This window comes from Manis pentadactyla, chromosome X (genome assembly GCF_030020395.1).
Source record: "Manis pentadactyla isolate mManPen7 chromosome X, mManPen7.hap1, whole genome shotgun sequence".
In the NCBI taxonomy this organism is placed as follows: domain Eukaryota; kingdom Metazoa; phylum Chordata; class Mammalia; order Pholidota; family Manidae; genus Manis; species Manis pentadactyla.
Window position 1 is genome coordinate 130,851,453 of NC_080038.1, and position 20,793 is coordinate 130,872,245.

A 20,793-nucleotide genomic window follows, 5' to 3' on the forward strand; every position below is an offset into this window, starting at 1 on the left:
GTCTATGACATTTCAAGGCAAGAATGAATGTATGGAAGAAGAAACTTGTTTCTTCTTTACTAACAAAAGGGAAAGCCTGGAAGTGAATGATATGGGTATAATGAAAAAAAAACCTTTACGTAACTTTTTTTGCTAGGAGAGAAGACTACGAAGCACATTTTCCAGGAAGTGTGGGCTGCGACGATTGTGTGCTCTTAACTAATCCAGAGTAAGGTGGCCACTTTGACAGTCTTCTCATGCTGCCACCTTCTTGGCCAGAAGGTATCAGTTCAACTCTAACACGGCATGATCGAAACATACAGCCAACCTTCCCCCAGATCTGTGGCCACAGGACCACCCGTCAGTATGAAGATTTTTATGTATTTACTGACTGTTTTTCTTATCACCCAGATGATTGGATCAGCATTTTTTGCTGTGTACCTTCACAGAAGATTGGACAAGGTAAGATGAATTGAGCCTTTATTAACTAAATTTGGGGTCCTTATTGATTTGTGGGTTGGTTGGTTTTAGTTCTCTCCAAATGTTGAACAGTGGTAGGGACCCAAGTAGGTAAATGGTCTGGTGGCATAATGTCTGTTGTGTAGTTAGTGAGGTATCGTATTCCTGTTGCTGGTCAAGAACTTGGGCTCTGGAGTCAGACTGCCCGGGTTCAAATCTAGACTCTGCCACCTACCAGCTCTGTGATCCTGGGCAAGTTGTTTTACATTTCTATGCCTCGGTTTCCATATTTGAGAAATGGGGACAGTAATGGTACCCACCTCATAGATTAAATACATTTAGCCTTGTAACAAGCTTAGGACGGAGCCTGGCACAAAGTAAGCACTAATATAGGCATTAACTGTAATTATTTGCTAAAGTTTTGCTTAAAAGGTCAACTTCTTTTTTCTGATGAAGACAACTTTTTTCTTTTAAATTTCTGAGCAGAGAAGGAGAGCATCAATTTGATCTGAAATTTCATAGCACTTTGGATTAGCATAGACATGGATAAGTCCCAGAGTGCGCAATCTTTTAGTCAAAGTGGTGTCTGTATAATTCTTCAAACCTGATTGTGGTCGCAAGCTGCTTAGTTTCCCTCTGAGATGCTTTCATTCTTAAATGGTTGGACTTGCAAGAATAAAAGAGTAGAGTTAACTTTGGGAGGTTGTCTTGCATCTTGGGAAAAGATGACCCTTAGGATGTATCCTGTTTCAGTGTGTTTCCCTACTTTCACTGAGGGGTATCGGTGGCTGTGTTGGCACAATATCACTCATAGATATAAAGGGGAAATTTGATCCATCGTCTGGCTGCCCCTACAAGTCTGCCTGTGGGAACTGTGGCTGCACGGCATCTGGAGATTTTCTTAGGGATGTTTGAGGGTCTTCTAATTGGGACGCCAACCTAGAATTAAAGCCATGAGGTTTTCTGTCAGGACAAAGTGGGGCAGTGACAGCTGAGGCAATTCACTGGGTTACTCAGATTTTAGTTTTCACCACTGAGAAAGGAGGGGGATTCTGGGTCTAGTTGTTTGTTTGTGTTTGGCCTGGTGGGCTCTGCCACCCAACTGCCTGGACCTGTGCCTGGCTTCTACAGGGGCAACATTGACCTGGATAGACTCAAATCTGCCATAGCCTTTAGGTGTGCTCTTCAAGATAGTGAAAGCCGCCGGCCACCTGTATCTTGTTGCTAAAAATTTAATTTTAAAACCAGAAAATAGCGCAGTATTAGTTGGTTATGCAAGTTAATTCTATACGCTTAATTGAAGACATTGGAAAATAAAGTATCTTGCTAACTCTGCAATGAAAGATGATTGCTTTAAAAAATGCACGTTTTCTGCAAATACGAGCATTAAAAAGCAAGCGATGTGATTAGAACTCGAGTTAATTGACATACATTGCAAATTAACTTCTTTTTATAAAGCACCGTGGCACCAAACACTGAAATGAAGTGGGCAAATGAGCTCAGCAGAAAACTGTTTTAGAGACTGTGTTCCTAATGACCAATCATTCCCGGAGCAATGGGTAATATGACAACTATAGAATGTTGCTGCTCTAATACATTGAAAAAAAGTACATTTTGTGGTGATATTTTGTTAGAACAGTTGTGATTTCTACCTAGAGCTTCAGATAATATGATATTTTAATTGCTGGCTGCTGTAGATTTTTTAACAGCTAATACCAAATATCAATAATCCAGTGTAATAACTTTTGTCCCTATTTATGTCTGCAAAGTCCTCCTCCTGTTGTTGAAGCCACGAAGTCAATGTAGAGGCCAGCCTCATTAGCTGCATTCACCTTCAGAATCTCATTTCTCATGTCCCTGTTATTTCACACATAGATAGAAGACGAAAGGAATCTTCATGACGATTTTGTGTTCATGAAAATGATACAGAAATGTCACAAAGAAGATGGGTCCGTATCCTTACTGAACTGTGGGGAAATTAGAAAACAGTTTGAAACCATTGTCAAGGTAAGGTGCTCCACTGTTGGTAAAAATATCATTGAAAAGTTTTACTACTTCTTCTAGTTTGGGAAACTGAAGCCCAACAACATAAAAGTGTCAATATTTGTTATATATATTTGTGTACATTCATACATATGTGGGGATGTATATAAAAAAGAGAAAAGCAAAAAACGAAGCCAAAACTCTCTGTTTGAAGGGAAAGGAAAGCAGCTAGAAGTGTGTATAGTCATAGGAATGTTCTTGAGAAGAACAAAAAGGCCCTCTGAAGAAAATAACCACTCCCGCGGGCATGTTGACACATGCACGCAAGCTCATCCTTGCAGCTGCCTCTGGGAGAATTATGAAGTACCCTATGTTTGTTTTCTGCATTTTCTTTTCTTTCCATCTAAACCTTGATGGCTTCTCACTGTGGATCCATGGCCTGGTCCCCATTTCCCAGTGAAGCGATACCCAGTGGCCACTACAGTTAAGGTGTTGCCTTTACCAGGGGTAGCAGGAACTTCTCAAGACTGATACACTGCAGCGTAGGAAGGAATGCTTCTCTGATGGTGGCATTTCAGGTGCCGTGAAAGTGATTTATTGTGAGGAGAGGAATGGGGAATGGGTGATGGACTTTCTCAGTATGGCCGGAACCATACGTCATATAATACCGCCTGCTTGTGAAGCCAGCCCACTCTGGGGCCAATCAAGACCCAAGGCAGACAGAGTTTGAAGGCTTCTAGCCCAACAGGCTAGCTCCCAACATGAAGTCATTGCAGTGGTAGACTGTTTCCTGTGGGTGCATTTACAACATTAATTCTACCATCATAGCCAAGGGGTCTAGGGGCTCTTTCTCCTAAAGCAGAATATCAGGACGTCTTTCAGCCTGTTTTCCTCTCAGAATAGAGTCAAATACACTTGGCTCTCAGCCCCCTTTGGGGTTGTGAATAGGGGGCAGCGCCCCACATTGAGGGCAGCTCTGTGCCAGGTGGGTGGATATCTGGGTAAAGCAATGAGCTAGTTCTCACATACAGATGCTGTGCAGTTTAATCCAGGATTGGAGGGCTTAAGATCTTACCTCTGAGCTTACTCCAGTCTTTCTGTACCGTCCCCAATGTGTAATTTAACCCAGTAGTGAAGACTCTGAGAGCTTACTCCTGGGTCACGTGTGGGAATCAGAATACAGCTCAAACCTGCTGCTGAGTTTTAGGGTCTTTACCCCAATTTAGGTCTTAGATGAAAGATTTCTAACTCTTTATTTGCAAGGCTTGGGAATGATCTGAGTTTTTCCGGTTCTTTGGGGATTTTGGCCAGTGTTACAAGGTTTGGGGCTTTTGCAAATCTAAATGGGAATAAAACCACTTTGGGGACAATGATAAATAATCCAAACAGCATATTTAAGATGCTTGGCTGTGTGATCTTGGGCAAATGACTCCACCTCTCTGGGCCTCAGTTTTATCACCTACAAAATGAAAGAGCTGAAATTATCTGTAAGGGCACTTACCAGCTCCAACATTCTGTAATTACGTGCTCAGGCTTCAGGTCCCCCCACTGGCGATGAGAGTGGCTGTTGGGTTTTTACCCACCCTCTCTCGTTCTTACTGAGAGTTTTACAATTGAACTGCCAATTCCTCATGTCTTTACTTCAGGTCAGATAAGTAAAGCCTCCTAGATCAGCTGCCCAGGATAGGAGTCGAGAAAGCAGCCAGTTTGGTCTCTTTGCTTACGCTTACATGAAAAAGTGACGGCCCAGATACATAGTCTAAAAAGACCGAATTACTCAGGGATCACGGTCTGACCGGTCTAGAGCAACCTAAGGTTTTAATCTGGGGGAGGCTCCGAATCATAGGAGTTGAGGGGTCTTAGAAATCACCCAGCCCAATCATCATCCCCAATCCTCAGTCTTCTCCCCACAGTCTCTACCAAGTGGTCACCTGTCTCTGAACACCTCTAGTGAGAAGGAGCTCTCACCCCTTACCTCCTGAGGCAGGTGGCACCACCCTGTCACTTTGGGGGAAGATGGGGGTCAGGGCTGATGTTAGGGTAAGTGGAAGCAGCATGTCAAATAGTGCAATTCCTCATTGAACCTGACTACCCACCCCACCTGCTGCCGGAATGATCAGTTCCACGGTTGTCTGTCCCCCAGTGGCTGCAATGACAGGGTTAAAGCATTTCCTTTTCAAGTGGAAGGTCAACCTGTCCATCGTTGCCACATAGAGTTCCCACCAAGAGAGAAATAACTGCTCCCAGATTTTCTGAAAGTCCGCTTTAAAAAATCTTTCAGTTGAGGTGGGGAGTGAAGCGAGCAAAAACAAGGGCTCTGGGGAGTGTGGCTGGGGGAAAGTTCACGGAAAGGCGAGGCCGGGTGCATAAAAGACACTTTGCTGACTTCACATTTTCACCGTGGCCAAGCCCTGACACCAATGCAAGCACCCAGCCTAAAAGTGTCTCCACCTCAGTCACCACACTCCAGGTTCTGCAAAGGCACTGAATACTCATTTGTTTACTTGTTATCTCACAAACATTTTCCTGTTGCTGCGCTTTCACAGGGCCACACTTCAGCTTGAGTGGAAAGTTGAAGCTCTGTGGCCCATGTGAGCGTCTCGAGGCACAGGTTCCCTCTGGGCTGTGTGACTTACACCCTCCCATCTGGCAACTGAGCTGAGCCTACCCCAAGACGCTCAACAGTAACAACACTGATTCCTTCTAGGGGAGGAACAAAAAGCAAGTCACTGTAGAGAACTGACTCCAGTAATGGGAATTATCAGGTCATGAGATGTGAAAATATGCCTGTCCTCCTCCTTTGTGCTCAGAGTACAGGCTAATGGCGTGAGCTAAGCTGGCCTACGAATGTGACCTCACAGTTTCTACTCTTGGCTTCAACCTCAGACTCCTTGGGGACTTCACGCCAGCTACTAAAGCCGTCTGGGCCTTTTATTCAGTATATAGCAGCCAAAGCTTTTATTACCTTCCAACCTCTGTTGATGGCAGTCCCTGTTAGCTTCTTTAAGTACCTCTAGCCTTCCTTCTGTTGCTGAGTAAGAAGAAACCCCTTGAGAAATGTTGCATTTGCCTTTGAACATCAGCAGCATTGGGAGATGACCTGTGTTTCCTAAATGCTGTTGATTCTAAATATATACAGGCCACACAAGGCAACCAGCACCAAGAGAATCTCCTCAGCCCATTGAAAGGGTCCACAAAATTAAATACGTCTAAAGGTCTTTCCATAGTCTGAGATTTCTTCTCAAGATCAAACTTCCTATGGCCATTTCTTTATAGATTCCAGATCAATTTTATTTTAATAGATACACACTTGGCTTTCTGTTTAATAATATTCTGTACACCTGTTCCCAGGGTAGAATCATCTCCCCATTCAGCATTCTTTGTCAATACCTGTCAAAGCCAGGGAGGCCGGGGTCATAGGAGGGGTCACCTTCTCAGCCTCTGGTCTGGAGAGAGCACTAGAATGGAGATAATAAAGTAATTCTGCTTCCAAGGTCACCCCTGGGCTTCCTGGGCTGTCAGCTCATCTGTCAGAGCCATGGGCTCCCAGTGATTAAGGTCAAATTAGTGACAGGATCTGAGTCTGCATGATGACCCTCACCAGAAATACACAACAGAGCAATGGCAGATGCCGAGTGCACAATGCCTCTTAAACCCCACACCAGAGCTCCTGTCCAAATGACACTGGCAATGATTCTTTTTCTAGAATATGATGGAACATCAGGAGGAACCGAAGAAGAAAGACGAAAACTTTGAAAGGCAAAAAGGTAGGTTGCTGGGTTCCAATTTCTATGAATATGCTTTAGGCAGATTTTATTGAACAACCTAGTGTTGAAATCAGGGAACTTTAAGCTCTGGAAATGAAACAGAACACAGTGGCTAAATCAACCCCTTCTCTGGTGCCTGTGGTTTGGAAAGGCTTTGTATGTACATATTTATGGGGGTGGCTCTGTTCCTTTAATGCTGACGCTACCAAGTATGAAGAAACCCTATTATTTTCAAAACCTTAAATCAAAGCAACCATAACAGCCTATAGCACCTACAGAGGCTAAGATGACAAGAAAGTCATCATTTGGTAGCAGTGGCATTCATTGACTCAATGATAGCAGTTTTTCATGGGAAACCATGGCCACTGGAACCTCTGGGATCAGGGGGTGATTTGGTGTGACAATATCCTACTTTGCCCTGTCCTCGATGTCAGAGACTCTCCAGTACTTCAGGGTTGAAAGGGACCTTGATGGTTCTCCAGTCCAGCCCCAGCCGCAGAGCACGAATCTCCTTCCCAGCAGCATTGACCATCTGGCCTCTGGGGCAACATGCCCGGGCACCTTCTATCCCATAAAGCAGCCTCATCCATCTTTGAATGGCTCTGATAATTGGAAGATTACAATACTACTCTGGAGAAATCTTTTCTCCCCTGGAGTGGAAATTCGTTCCTGTAAACTTCACTCCCTGGACTCACTTCTGCTCTTTGGGGCCCTACTAAGTATAATTCTGCTTCTACACAGCCGCTGTCCAGATGTTGGAAACAGCAATCATGGCCCCTGAACCTGTTTTTCTCCAGGCTAAACCTCCCCAATGTCTTCCATGATTCTTCCTATGACCCTTTCCAAGCCCTCTCCTCTCCTAGTTACCTCCCCTTCTGGACACACTAACTTTCCCTCTTCCTCTTAGAATGTAGCACTCCAAACCAAACACAGCAATGCTTGGGGTGACCTGAGCAGTGGGGCATGGGACAGATGGTGTGTTGATAGATGGGTGTCGTCTGACTATTATGTCATGAAGTCAGTGACGAAGATGCTGTGGCTTGTATAAATGTAACACACACAGAGAAATCCATATATACATACATACAGAGATACAGATACTGTTTTCTGAGCAAAGGGAGTACTCAGACCTTGCTTTAACTGTTGGTCTGGATGCAAAGGGTCATCTGATTTCCATGCAGGTTTTTTTCTTTAGAATGACTTAAGATATTTTGAATGCTACCATGTTGCTTGTTCATTACAGTGAGATTTGAGGTAAGAGTTCAGTAGCAGTAGATGCTGCCTGGCAGTCTTCAGGAAAAGAATAAACTTAACAAAACTGTGAATGTAGGTCATGCAGTTTGACTTGATATTTATAGGGCACCTACAAAGTGTCCACTATTGGGCTCATTACTGGAAAAAAAGAAACTTCCACACAGTCTCTATACTTGGGAGATCAGCACATCTAATTAAGGAGTAAGGCTCTTACATGAGAAACCAAGAGAGATACGATAGGCTCTAGTTGCTTGACCAAATCAGACACCAGAAGCATCTTACTAGCTAAGAGTGCAGACATGACCTGGGGGCCCACCATGATTTCCAATGGATGGGAGTCATTCCTAAAAGCAAGATTAAAAAATTGTTTAATGAAGCCCAGTGTTTACAGCCTGTGTCAGTGTTACGTAAAGTGCAGTCAAGCACTCAGCAACTCTTAAAAGATTGGGATTGGAGGGAACAGCCAATTCAATTGTTCAGATTTTAGAAACCAATTTTTCCCTCTCTGAGGGGGATTTCAGACCTTTATCCTTCCTTTTTAAGGATTTTAATAACCTTCTTATAGGTCTTTAATGACCTTTTTCAGGATTTTGATAACCTTTTAATAACATATGAAAGCCCAGTCTCTATGACACAGCTGTAGAAATAGACCTGATAGTTTTGCAGGCCGTTTTGGGTTACTTTGGCCTGACGGTTTGCTTTTGATTTCATTTCAGGTGATCAGGATCCTCAAATTGCGGCACATGTCATCAGCGAGGCCAGTAGTAAAACAGCATCTGGTAAGTAAGTCCTAAGGCATCTGAGCTCAGCCACCCAAGGGGGAAGACTGGGAAGCTGGAGCACTGGAGCCTAATGACTCAGCTCCCCTCTTCCTCTGGGGCCCAATTTCCAGACCCACCCATACACCTCTCATCTGCTCTCCTTTGTCTTCAAAATGAGCTCAAATGCACAGCTGGGACTTGGAGGGACAAAAGGGGGGAAGTAATCTTGATGTTCTCATTATGTTCTTGCTCAATGGCTGATTCTGAATGATGAATTACTGGGTGGCAGGACCATTATTCTGACAACCTGGGAGAGATGGCAGGTAGTGCCCTCCTGACTGGGGACATCTCTCATCTGAACCCCTCTTCACTGTGTGCAAATGGGCCTTAGGGGGTATTTCCTGCCATCTGTCAATCCCTGTGTGATGAACCCCAGCCTCACTGGGGCCAACCCCAAGGAAATTAAAGGTAAAATTATTCTGCAGAGATCAATAGGTGCCAGGATGTTAGATTTTCCAATGAAGTAACAACAGATGACATACTGTAATCTTTTCAACTCTGAATGATTTTATTTCCATATACGTTCTGCCATCATTTGAGCCCTTAGATCTTTTTTCCCAAATCTGTACCTTGCAATAGCTGGTGCTGGAGTGTGTGTTGCATCTGATAAATGGATGGAAACATACGTACTAGCATAAAATCCCCCATCTACGTGAATGCATTCTGAGAGCATCAGAGCAGTCTTTGAAAAATTCAACACCGTGTTACCGAATGGAGTTCTAAACAGTGTGTGTGTGTGTGTGTGTGTGTCTGTGTGTGTGTGTGTGTGTGTGTGTGTGTGTTAGATAAAGGCAGAGAAAGAGAGGAGAGGAGATACTGCTTCATCTCTGAGATGGCTTGGCTTCTCAGTGTGTAACACATAAAGGCTGTCATGGATCATGATATAGGAATAAGGTTCTGGAATCCTGAGATTCGAGAACCAGGACTACCACTTGCTGGGTGACCTTGGGCAAGTCCCTTTACCTACACAGCAGTTTCCTGCCTCACTTACTTCACAGGCAACTCTGAGCACCAAATCAGCTAATGTGGAGGAAAGTTACACAGTCAGGTGCTATATAAGTGTAAGATGTCATTACTTAGCTTACCTTGCTGTAGTTTAGACGTCACAAGAGTCAGGTAAAGCCCTTCATTGATACTGATTATGCCCACAATATTTAATAATTCTGCAAGTACCCCTTTCTTGGAAAATACACTTATGGGAGAACATCACAACTATATTGGCATGTCCAGGGTGGCCATCCACCTGACACCTCATCTGGGTTGGGTGACAGCAACAGACACACCTCCTTAAAGAACAGTTCCCCACTGCTATTTACCCACCTATATTTAAATTCTTGCCCTTGGATATATTTCACAGTGCTCAGGTTCTACCAAAAGCCCATAATTGACATTGGTCCAAACATAGTTTTCAGCCTGCATCACAGAAGGTCTGCTGGGGATGAGGTGGGAAGACAGTTAACATTCCTCACCTCACATCAGTCCCCAACCTCTCATTCCTACCTGGTCGTGCTGCTACAGACTTGACCTATTTCCCACAACAACGATGGAAATTAGAGAAGGACTTACAAACAGAAACTTAGTGGACTAGAGGATGGGAACCTGCCCTTGTTTTCTCATCAAATGATCCAAAAGTGAAAACACGATAATGCGGCATCATTTCTGGAGTGGCCTGGAGGGCCAAGAAATGTCTGGCATTTGGGGGATGCTTTTCCTCTTATTAAAGGATGAGCCTTAACAGGTTGGAGCTTACACCCCGAGAGGCCACCAAACTCCTCTTTGTTTTTTAAAAAGCTCAAGGGAGCAGGTGCAGCAGTGCTCTCCCTTCTCCCCAGCCCCCAGCCCCAGCTGCCTAGCTCTCTGTGGGAGCTGAGATTTGAAATCGGGTGCACACACACTACTTTGAACCCACTCAACATCCCAGCCGAGAAAATGGCACACTGTCGGTGGGTACCCCGCTTTAGCCACAAGAACGCAGGTACTTTCAAGTCGGTGGCGCCCACTACAACGGGAGATCAAAACACACAGTGAAATGACAGGTTTATTTTCATACCTCCTTGTCTAATTTTAGTCCTTGTGGGAGGGAGGTTGGGCTGGCAACAGCATGATCAAGTAGGACGCAAGGGGGTCCTTCCTTTTCTCTGTGCTGAGACTGAGCTAAGGAGACTGGCAACTCTTTGACTTTGTAACGTTCAAGGAAAGTGAGTTCTCCGTGTCCATATTAGCAATAATCCATCTGAATATTTTGGCATGCACAGTTTATGACGTAGGCTTTTGAGAGCATTTGCACTTTCTTAAGTTCAAGGGAAAACTGGCTTTAAAAACTCTAAAAGGTTTAGGCAACTCATTGTGCTGTCACTTTAATTTTCAAACCAAGTCTCTGGAATACCCTGTCACGTTAGCCCCATGTTGCTGATGAGGAACTGAAGCTCGGTTCCTCAGGAGATTAGGTGACTTGCCCAAGCCCGAAGAAAGCCCGGATGGGAGCCCAGCTCCATCCGATAGTGAGTCCATGCTGATTTGAAGTCATAGCTCATCCACAGACTCTGATGGCTGGACGGGTCCTTAGGAATCCCTGACGCCCAATGCTTCCATTCCTACATGAAGCCGGTACCCAACCTTAAACCAGCCTTGCTGTTAGGATGTAAACCATGTGTGCTTCACCTCACCAGCAATCTCTTCCCTCTCCATTACAGTTCTACAGTGGGCCCCCAAAGGATACTACACCATAAGCAGCAACCTGGTAACCCTCGAAAATGGGAAGCAGCTGGCCGTTAAAAGGCAAGGACTCTATTATATCTATGCCCAAGTCACCTTCTGTTCCAATAGAGAAGCTTCGAGTCACGCTCCGTTCATAGCCAGCCTCTGCCTGAGGTCCGCGAGTGGATCCGAGAGAATCTTACTTAGAGCAGCAAATACCCACAGTTCCTCCAAACCTTGCGGGCAACAATCCATTCACTTGGGAGGAGTATTTGAATTGCACCCAGGTGCTTCGGTGTTTGTCAATGTGACTGATCCAAGCCAAGTAAGCCATGGGACCGGCTTCACGTCTTTCGGCTTGCTCAAGCTCTGAACAGTGTAACTTCGCAGGCTGTGGCCCAGCCGATGCTGGCAGTCTTCCTAATACAGCAAAGCAGTTAAGATCACCCTGTTGAACTGCCTATTTATAACCCTAGGATCCTCCTCATGGAGAACTATTTATTATACACCCCAAGGCATGTAAAGCTGCAAAAACTGAATTACAGGGCGGGTGAAACTCACACGGGCCTGCTCCATAAGAGCTTATATTCTGAAGCAGCAATCCCACTGATGCAGACATCCAGAGTCCTATGAAAAGACCAGGCCATTATGCACAGACCGAATTCTGAGTAAACAGCAGATAATCAGCCAAGTTTAGTTGTGTTTCTTTGCATGCAGTGTCTTTCAGTGGATGATGTATTTGACTTAATCAGTGAAGATGTGGAAGGGAGACAGGGAGCCTCAGCTCGCATAATTATGTTCGATTCTGGGTTCCTGTGGCCCTGTGGCCCAGATGGAGGGGGCAAGCTCTAGAAAGTCCAGTGTACTGGAGAACTGAAAAACCCTGCCCCCATCACACACACACACAGTCAGGCTGTTGCTAATCAGGTATCCTATTTCAACCCTGTCCTATCTCCACCACTCTACCACGGGAGGGGGAAGCAGAGAGAGCAGCTGTGAGCCTGCCCACTCCTCCTCCCGAAATGACTGTGTTTAAAGGAAATCTATTGTATCTACCTGCAGTCTTCATTGTTTCCAGAGTGAACTTGTGATTATCTTGTTATTTATTTTTTGAATAATAAAAATCCCTTAACATTATTGTTGTTATTTAGCATTTAATGCCCTGAGCCAGTTGGAGGAGGAGGAAAGATTTGGAGGGAGTTTTCCCAACCTTTGTGATGTTTTCATGAACTTGGTTCTCAGCTTGTTGCCCCGCAAAATAGCCTGGCGACAGCACGCTCCCTGGAAGTCTGTGACAGCCTTTGAGGGATGATGTGCGAGTTTATTCAGTGAAAAGCCGTTTGGGTCTTGATTTCCAGCTTTCTCTGGAAAGGTTGCAGGGGACTGACGAGAGACTGTTGTTTTCCTGATTAATCAGAGCTGAATGAAGCTGGAGGGAGGGTATTACATGAGAAGCAGTCATGGGATCTTCCTAATAGCTGTCTAGGTGGTTTCGCCTTAGGGAAGAGGAAATGGAGCTGGGACAAACTGAGGGGAGGTATCGGACCCTCCGTCTTCCACTGACGTCAACAGAGCCATTCCTTGTCACCTCCACTTGAGGCATTGTTCATGTCAGAAATCCAGAGTGGCTTCTTCGCTCTCCCGGTAGAGTGCTTTGCTTAAGACAGACCCCACATGTTCAAGCAGAAAAACGTTACTGTGGAAATAAGAAAGGGGAATGGGGAGAGGTGGGGCCAGTTCTTGGCCACTGCCCTGCTCTTCAGTCCTGCAGACAGCACCGTCCCTTTTTGGGTGAGTGACTGTGAAGACCTACAAGCATGCCTGAGTTTCCAACACAGGTTTCTAGAAAGCGTGCTAGAAAAACTCGCTTGGCTGCATTCTTTCTCCAAGAAGAGAACTTCCGGTATGCGGTATGCGGGGGTAACATCCCTTGAGTGAGCGACTCACTTAGGGGTGTATCCACAAGTGCTACCTTATCCTCTTCAGCGAAAATCCTTGCACAGCATCATCCTCCGCATGGGAGGCTGGAAGGAAGTGGGGCAGCGGCTGTGGCAGTGAGTTGGCTGAACCACCCCGGCGGCAGTATTCTCACAGGGATGAGCCCCCCTTACGAAGGCCAGGACTCAGGTCTAGCTGAGGAAAGGGCTCAGCCCAGTCCAAAGAGAAGAAGACAATACAAGGCCGTGACTCTCTCTCCCAGTAACTGTGCCTACGTGTAGCACGGCCATACTTGGCCAGCTTGTCTGAGTGAGGCAGTGAGGGCAGGGCAGAGGGCAAGAGGTGTTGCCCTTTTAGTAGGGGTCCATCAGAAGTGAGTCCATGTCCAGAGTGAACAAGTCTTTGATAGCCTTTATATACTCACATCCTCTGATTTAAACACTGCACCTGCACGTCACCCTGCCTTCTTCTTTGGGAATCATTATCTTCCAGATTATCTCCACCTCTAGTAACCAAGTTGCTAAAGATACCTGTTATCAGAAGGAATGCTATAGCTAGAAAAACTCTACATTTTCTAGGCTCTCTCCTCTGCTCCCATGTTTCCTACTGCTCTTTAAATGCACGCCCTCTCCCCATAGCTCCAGCCCAGAGCTTTCCCCTAAGCTCACATAGCCCACTGGCTCTGGCCCCTCAGACTGCTTCCTCACAAGGTCACCTCGTCTCAAGAACTCCAGGTCCCACCTTCCACCCTCTTCCCTTCTTGGCCTCCCTGATCACAGTGGGCTGTCTGCCTCACTCATGGGTGAAGCACCCCCTTCATGCTATGAACGTCATGCCTTTAGCCCTGACCTGACCCCTGGGCTTTGTCCCCGATGGCCTGCAGCAGCACATGGTGGGCCCGGGCCCTCAAGCCCAGTCACCCAACTGGAACTCGCGCTCCTTCGCCCCACACAGGGGACCCTCATCCAGTGTTTCCCACTCCTCTGAATGATGGCCTCTCCAACCCTGCTTCCCAAGCCAGAAACCTGGCTTGACTTCTCAGTCCTCACTCCCATGGCCAACACTAGCAGCCTGCACACCTCAACCCTATTTCTTTTTCTTTGTTTATTATCTTGTTATCATTAATCTACAATTACATGCAGAACATTATGTTTACTAGGGTTTCCCCATTCACCAAGTCCCCCCCACAAACCCCATTACAGTCACTGTCCATCTGTGTAGTAAGGTGCTGTAGAATCACTACTTGTCTTCTCTGTGTTGCAAAGCCCTCCCTGTGCCCCCCCATATTATAAATGCTAATCCTAATACCCCCTTTCTTTTTCCCCCCCGCTTATCCCTCCCTTCCCTCCCATTCTCTCCAGTCCCTTTCCCTTTGGTAACTGTTAGTCCACTCTTGGTCAACCCTATTTCTTTAACAGCTCTTAAATGAATCTATGTTTTTCCGCCTCTTCTGCCACTACCCTTGGCCAAACTGCCATCATCTCTCTCCTGGAATGCCACAACAGCCTCCTGGATCCCCCACCTCCACTCCTGCTCCCTCTCAGCCATTGTTCACGCACAGCCAGTGTGAATTCATAAATGCAGGTCACATTTCAACACTCCCTTGGTTCTTATTGACCTTAGAAAAAGACCAAAGTAACTTATTAAATCTCCACCAGGATTTTTCTCCATGTGTCACGTTCTAACCCTCAGTTCCTCTAAGCAAGGCTACCAAAGCTTTCCTGCCTTAGGGCCCAAGCATGCTGTTTTCTCTTGCAGCACCCAGCCCCTCCCCCACTGCACCCTTCGGAGCACTGATCTTGGTTGAGGTCTTTCCTACTGTGTTGTGAGCTTCTTGAGGGCCAAGACCTTGTCCTGTTCACCACAGTAACGTCAGTGTCTACCAGAGGGCCTGCCACAGAATTGGCCCTATATTTGCCGCATGAAGGAAGCAATGAATGAATAAATGCACCTGGTCATAACTCAGTAGTCTACAAAATAATTCTGTATGTGGGTTAAAGCAAAAATTTGTAATACTGTAAAAACCTTCATTATGTCAAAAACATCTATATGACAAAAATGTCCTCAAGGAATAGAGAATGACTGAGGATTATACTGTAGATAAAAATAGATAACCCCTTTTTATTATATATTTCCTAGCAGCATGCGACATAGTATGTTTGCTCCGGACTTCACTGGAACATTTTCAAAGTTGTTCCAATAAACAATGAAGACTTGAATACACTTCTGATCTACCTGTAATAGTCATGAATTACCTAACTTAATTCCATGTTTATAAACATGTCATTTCTGCAATCCATCTAAGTGGGAGGAGGAATGCTTGAAATGATCAATAGATAATTCTTATTTACACATAAAGAGAAAACAAAGTGTATAACATTACTGCCTCTCTTACCTGATACGAAGCAAATGCCTTCAGAATGCAAACAATGTGCCCTAGCAAGCTGTCAGTACAGGGTGTCCCAGCTAACGGGAAATGACATAGACTCCAGGGCTCTGGGAGGGAGTATGTTTTGTGTTGAACTTAACTGTTTTCATAGGGCCTGATACCACTGTGTTGGAAGCTGTACTGCCTTAGGCCCTTAGAGCAGTCTCAAGTACTTGGAGATACAGAAACATGGAACATGGAACTAAATGGTTTTATTTTATTATGATTTTTTAATGATTTTTACTATATTATTCATTTTATGATATTTATAGTTTTATTATTTTACTATGATTTTTATTATGTTCTTTTTCTCTGTGAACCACATCTCCATTCTTAGAAACAAAACCAGAAATACTCAGCGTAGTGCAGTGGTTTCTGGAGTCAGACAAAGACAGTCTTCATCTAGGTCCACTATTTTACCAACTTTATAACCATAGGCAAGTCATTTCCCCTCCTCTGGGCCTCAGTGTTCTCATCTGTCAAGTGAGCATGATAAGAGCACCTGCTTTGCAAGGTTTATGAGGATTTGATCATTCATAAAAAGTTCCCCACAGTCTGCTCTCTGGAACAGATCATATAAAAAACACTAAGGTGGGTCTCCAATGGCCCCAGCACCCACGGGTACAAGTAGACAGGATGGTATCTTAAAATGGTTGAAATCCATGAATGCCTGGCAGCCCCAGTCCACAAGGCCTTGCCCATGGAGTAGAGCAAAGATCAATTTGAAGCAAAGGAAAAATAAAACAAAAAGGAAAGAAAGAAAAAAAGGCTTAGAACATCTACCGAACATTAGAGTAGAACTGTGTATAGTAAAGACTCTTAAAGTTTCATTGTCAAAACCAAGTAACCAGTGGAGGCTTGGGGTCACCAGACTCCTCAGTAGGCTTGAGCAATTCCATATTTAAGATATTTAGGAAGGTTTCCTTTTAAAAAACTATTATCAGTGATCCCCAATCTAAAGGACAAATGTACCCCAGTAGGCAATTAGCAACCCTCAAGAAAAACAGTTAAATACATAGTTGCTTTTCTTTCCCTTGGGATTATCCTTCACATTTTGCCTGCTAATGTAACCCCATTTAAAGTCCAGTAAATTTTGGTCACGAGCTCTACTCCTATCTCCTGTACCTCTCTGATTGTAAACCTCTTTCAAGTCCAACATGCAACTTTTTAACTTTAGCACATCTTGGATTTGATTCACATTTCTTGTTACTACGAGTTAAAGATTTCTTTTTATCCATCCACCCACCCGTCCAACACAGACTGAGGTTGTGGGCTGTGTGCTATCTATGCATGGGATGACTACGATCCAGTCCCTGCCCTCAGGTAGCTTACAGCCTGTTGCATAACACGTGTGCAAGCATTTAAAGTCCGGCGTCCATGCTACAGCAGGGGTAAGGATGAGGTTACAGGGAATACACAGCAAGGACAGGTAACTCAGACAAGCAGGGGAAGCTAGGTGTCAGGAAAGGCTTTCCGGGAGGGGTGGCACAGACTGAGCCTTGAAGGATGCCGGGGAAGCGAAGAGCACGAGATAGGGAAGAAACGAGTCCCAGAGGCAGAGGATAGAATATGCAAAAGCAGAGGTGTGAAAATCGATCAAAGGGTCAGGGGAGCAGGTAGAGGTCAGCTCATAGAGGGTCTTAAGAGAGAAAAAATATTGGGATACCGGCCAAACAGCACATGCTAAAACCCAACCTAGGAAGAGGCTTTGTGCTAGGGTACCAGAGATTAGCTGCCCTCTGGCCTGCCTTCCCAGAGGGGCTGGCTGCACAGCATCCTGCAAGACAGCATGGCTAAGGTGGCCTGCAGGGCAAGTGGTGAGAAAGGGGAAGAGGAGGCTGGGTCCAGACCGGACCTTGCAAGCTCGGAGGTTGCAGAAAGCTAAGGACCCCAGATGGCTTCTGGTCTTGGCATCAAGGCAAGTTTTTACAGTGTTCCCATACAAATAGCAGAGACCTCAGATTATTTGGAACGTTTGCTAATTCAATAAATACTGAATAGGTTCTATGGGCTTGAACCTGTATCAATCAGGCCCTGAACTCACATGGATGAAAGGAGTCAATCCCTCTTTTTAAGGCAAGTAACATTTAGCATGGAAAAAGACACATGCAAATAAAGTGTAATGTGGTGGCTGAGCAAAAGGAGCTGCTGGGGTCTGGATTCCCTAAGGAGGCAATGCTTAAGCTGACTTTTAAAAAAATTTATTTAAAAATTATTTCACAGTTACAGAAAAGTTGCAAAAATAAGAACAATGCAAGTAAGAAGTGTATCTTTTTTTCTGACCCATTCAAGAGTAAGTTGCGTACATCATGGCCTTCACCTCTAAATGCCTCAGTGTGCATTTCCCAAGAATAAAGATGTTCTTGTCTATAAGCACAGTACGGTTATCAACGTCAGGAAATTTAACATTCATGCTGGTCTTCCATTGGCATTTCAATACAATTAAGTGATCCAATAATGCCTTTGCTAGCATTTTCCCTCCAGCACAGGACCCAGTCTAGGCTCAGGTCTTGTTCAGTTGTCATGTCTCTTCAGTTACCTTTAATCTGGACCATTTCCATTGCCCTTCTTTGCCTTTAATGATATTGACATTTTAGAGTATGATAGTAACAATCCCTCCCCTTAAAAAAAAAAAAAAGAATGTTCCTTATGTTGAGTCTGTCTGAAGTTTCTTCACGGTTAAATTCAGGTGATGCTTTCTGGGGTGGAAAACTACATAAATGGTGTGTCCTTCTCAGGTATCACATCTGGAAGCACATGATGTCCATTGGTCTCTCACTGTTGATGTTCATTTTGATCACTCAGTTAAGGTGGTGTCCCATTTCTCCAGTCTATACTTACTACTTCCCCCCTTGCAACTAGTAAGTAGCCTTTGGGGAAACTAAGACTATCTTTCTCATCATCACCCCTATATTTAGTGCCCCATGATAATTCTTGCCCGAATCCACATTTACTTTGATGGATCCAAATTAATGATTTTCCAACTCCAGTGGTCCTTCCACAGTAACCGGTCAACACACAGCATGGTACTGTAAACAAGAGCCTTCCCTTGCTCCCGACTTATTTATGTATCAGTATGGGTGCATAGATCTCTACTTTTTCAATGTTTTCCAATGTATTACTGTCCTTATTTTAGTGTTCAGATTTTCCCTTATTTGGCCAGTGGGAGCCTCTTCAAGTTGGCACCTGTGTCCTTGCAACATGCCCCTATTGGGTTTTTTTGAGCATTCCATTACTTTCTTCGGCCACAACAAGATGTTCTAGGTTCATTTTGTACTGTCCCTGCCTCAGCCATAGGATCAACCATTTCTCCAAGGAGCTGTGGTTCTTTTGGTGCAGAGTATAAGTGTTTAGAAACCAAGTTCTAGGCACTAACTGTGTTCATTGCTATTAGGGGGTCACTGCCCCTAGGAAATATATATGTGTGTGTGTGTGTGTGTGTGTGTGTGTGTATATATTTGTATACATACACATATGTAAGTATATATTAAATCTGTCAGAGTTGGCAAATAAAAGTTCAGGATATCAATTTCAGGCAAACTTTTGAAAACTTAGTATAAGTATATCCCATGCATTATTTGGGATATGATCTATACCAAAATTTTTTTTGTATGGCTGAAATTCAGTTTAACTGGTCATCTTGTATTTTACCTAGCAATCTTAATACATACAAACATACACATACACATACGTATATGCATTTTAGATAATCATAGAGGCCAGACTAGAGAGGGTGATGCGAGGGGCAAGGAGATGTGTTAGCCTGAGGGAGAGATGTTAAGTGCCAAAAATAGGCAATGGTCATGAGGATGGAGAGGAATTCAGGGGACACAACACAGTTAGAAATGGTAATACTTGATGACTAGGTTAATAAAGGGTTAAAGCATAAAGTTATACAGGGTCAAGGGAGAGGATGGAATGAAGGATAATGCCCATTTTTGTGACCTGGGGAACTAAGTGGCCAGGGGTGCTGTTTACTGGTATGGAAACATTGGAAGAGCAGATTTGGGAATCGGAATGAGGAGTCCAATTTTGGATATGCTGAGTTTGAGGTACTATAGGACATCCAAGCTGAGATGTCCAGAAGGCAGCTGTATCCATGGGTCTGGAGCTCAGGAGAAAGGTCAAGATGGAAAAATATGAATGTGGGAGTCATCTGCATTTTGATAAATAAAGTCATATGAGTAGACACGGTTGTCCAGGAAGAGGCAATAGAAAGGAAGAGAAGAGAAAAAGAGTGTCAAGGATCAGCAACATTCAAAGGACAGGCAAAGCAGGCAGACCCAGCGAAGGAGACTGAGGGCTAGTCAGAAAGGGTCAATGAATACTGGGAAAGCTGTGAACATGAAAGCCAAGGAAGAAGAGATTTATCAAGGAGGCAACAGTCAAATACTGCAGAGAGGTCAAGATGGATATTGAAAAGTGTTCATCAGATTTGTCAGTTAAGAGCTCATTAGTCATTTTACAAGAAAGTTACTTAGCAGGTGCCAAGTGCAGAGGAGGAAATGTGGTACAAAGAGTGTGGATTGAAGAGGCAGACAGACCAGGGTTTCAAACCCCAGCTTCTTCTTCAACATCTGTGCCTCTGTTCATTTGTAAGATGGAGACAATAGTGAGTACCTCACAGGGTTGTTGTGAGGGTTCGATGAGCTTAGCCATGTAAAACATGCAGTATAGGACCCAGCACCTGGGAGGTGCAATGTTCTATCTCTTGCTTCCAAGTATGAAACACATCTCAAATGGAAAGGCTGCTACCCCCACTGCTGCCGCTACAGTCTGTCTCCCACAAAGCTGCGAGTAGATACACTAGAGTGTACAGGACAGAAGCCACAGACATACCCTGGGACTGGCCTGCCAGCCACCAAGCCCCAGAAAGATAGCCTCTGCCTAACTTAAGCCTTCCAAACATGGTACAAAGGTATCTCATTGGAAGAACTGAAAATGTATCAGAACCCACACTGTATCCACAACCCTAGCTGCAAGGGAGTCTGGGATATGTGCTTTTGTAGCTTTCTCCAGGGGAAACAAAAGAGGGGTAGGAATAGATGCTCACTAGCAACAGATAATATCCAGTGTATGTATCTTGAGGTGGAGCAAATATTTTCATCCTGACCATTGATACCAGCATTCCAAACTGTGGTCAAAATACAGGATATCACTGACTAAATCTTACAAAATATAAGGGGGATGGAAACAAGACTGAAGATCAAGGGATAAGGTTGAACAGGCAAATGGATAACTTGTTCTCTAAAACTCGAAGGAAAATGGTAAGAAGAGTTTGTAGGTGGGGGCCAGGAGAGGAGTGGAGAAATTAAGGAAGGTTCTGCCTACAGGCATGGATCACCACTATAAAGTGGGCATCCACCGTCATGTGCCCTGAGTGTAAAAGGTGGAAGATGCCGAGGGGGCCTGATGACAGTGGACACCTAACGAGGGAAACAGGATAAGGAGCTGACTACCTGAGAAA

General features: G+C 44.6%; 1 protein-coding gene across 1 annotated transcript; it reads left to right on the forward strand.

The window, feature by feature from the left end:
- Nucleotides 1-212: 212 nt before the first annotated feature.
- On the forward strand, nt 213-12,091 carry CD40LG (CD40 ligand). Its single transcript, XM_036919184.2, has 5 exons — nt 213-441; nt 2,314-2,445; nt 6,128-6,188; nt 8,159-8,221; nt 10,957-12,091. The coding sequence occupies exons 1-5, from the start codon at nt 286-288 to the stop codon at nt 11,331-11,333; spliced, it is 789 nt and encodes a 262-aa protein (XP_036775079.1). The 5' UTR covers nt 213-285; the 3' UTR covers nt 11,334-12,091.
- Nucleotides 12,092-20,793: the final 8,702 nt, after the last annotated feature.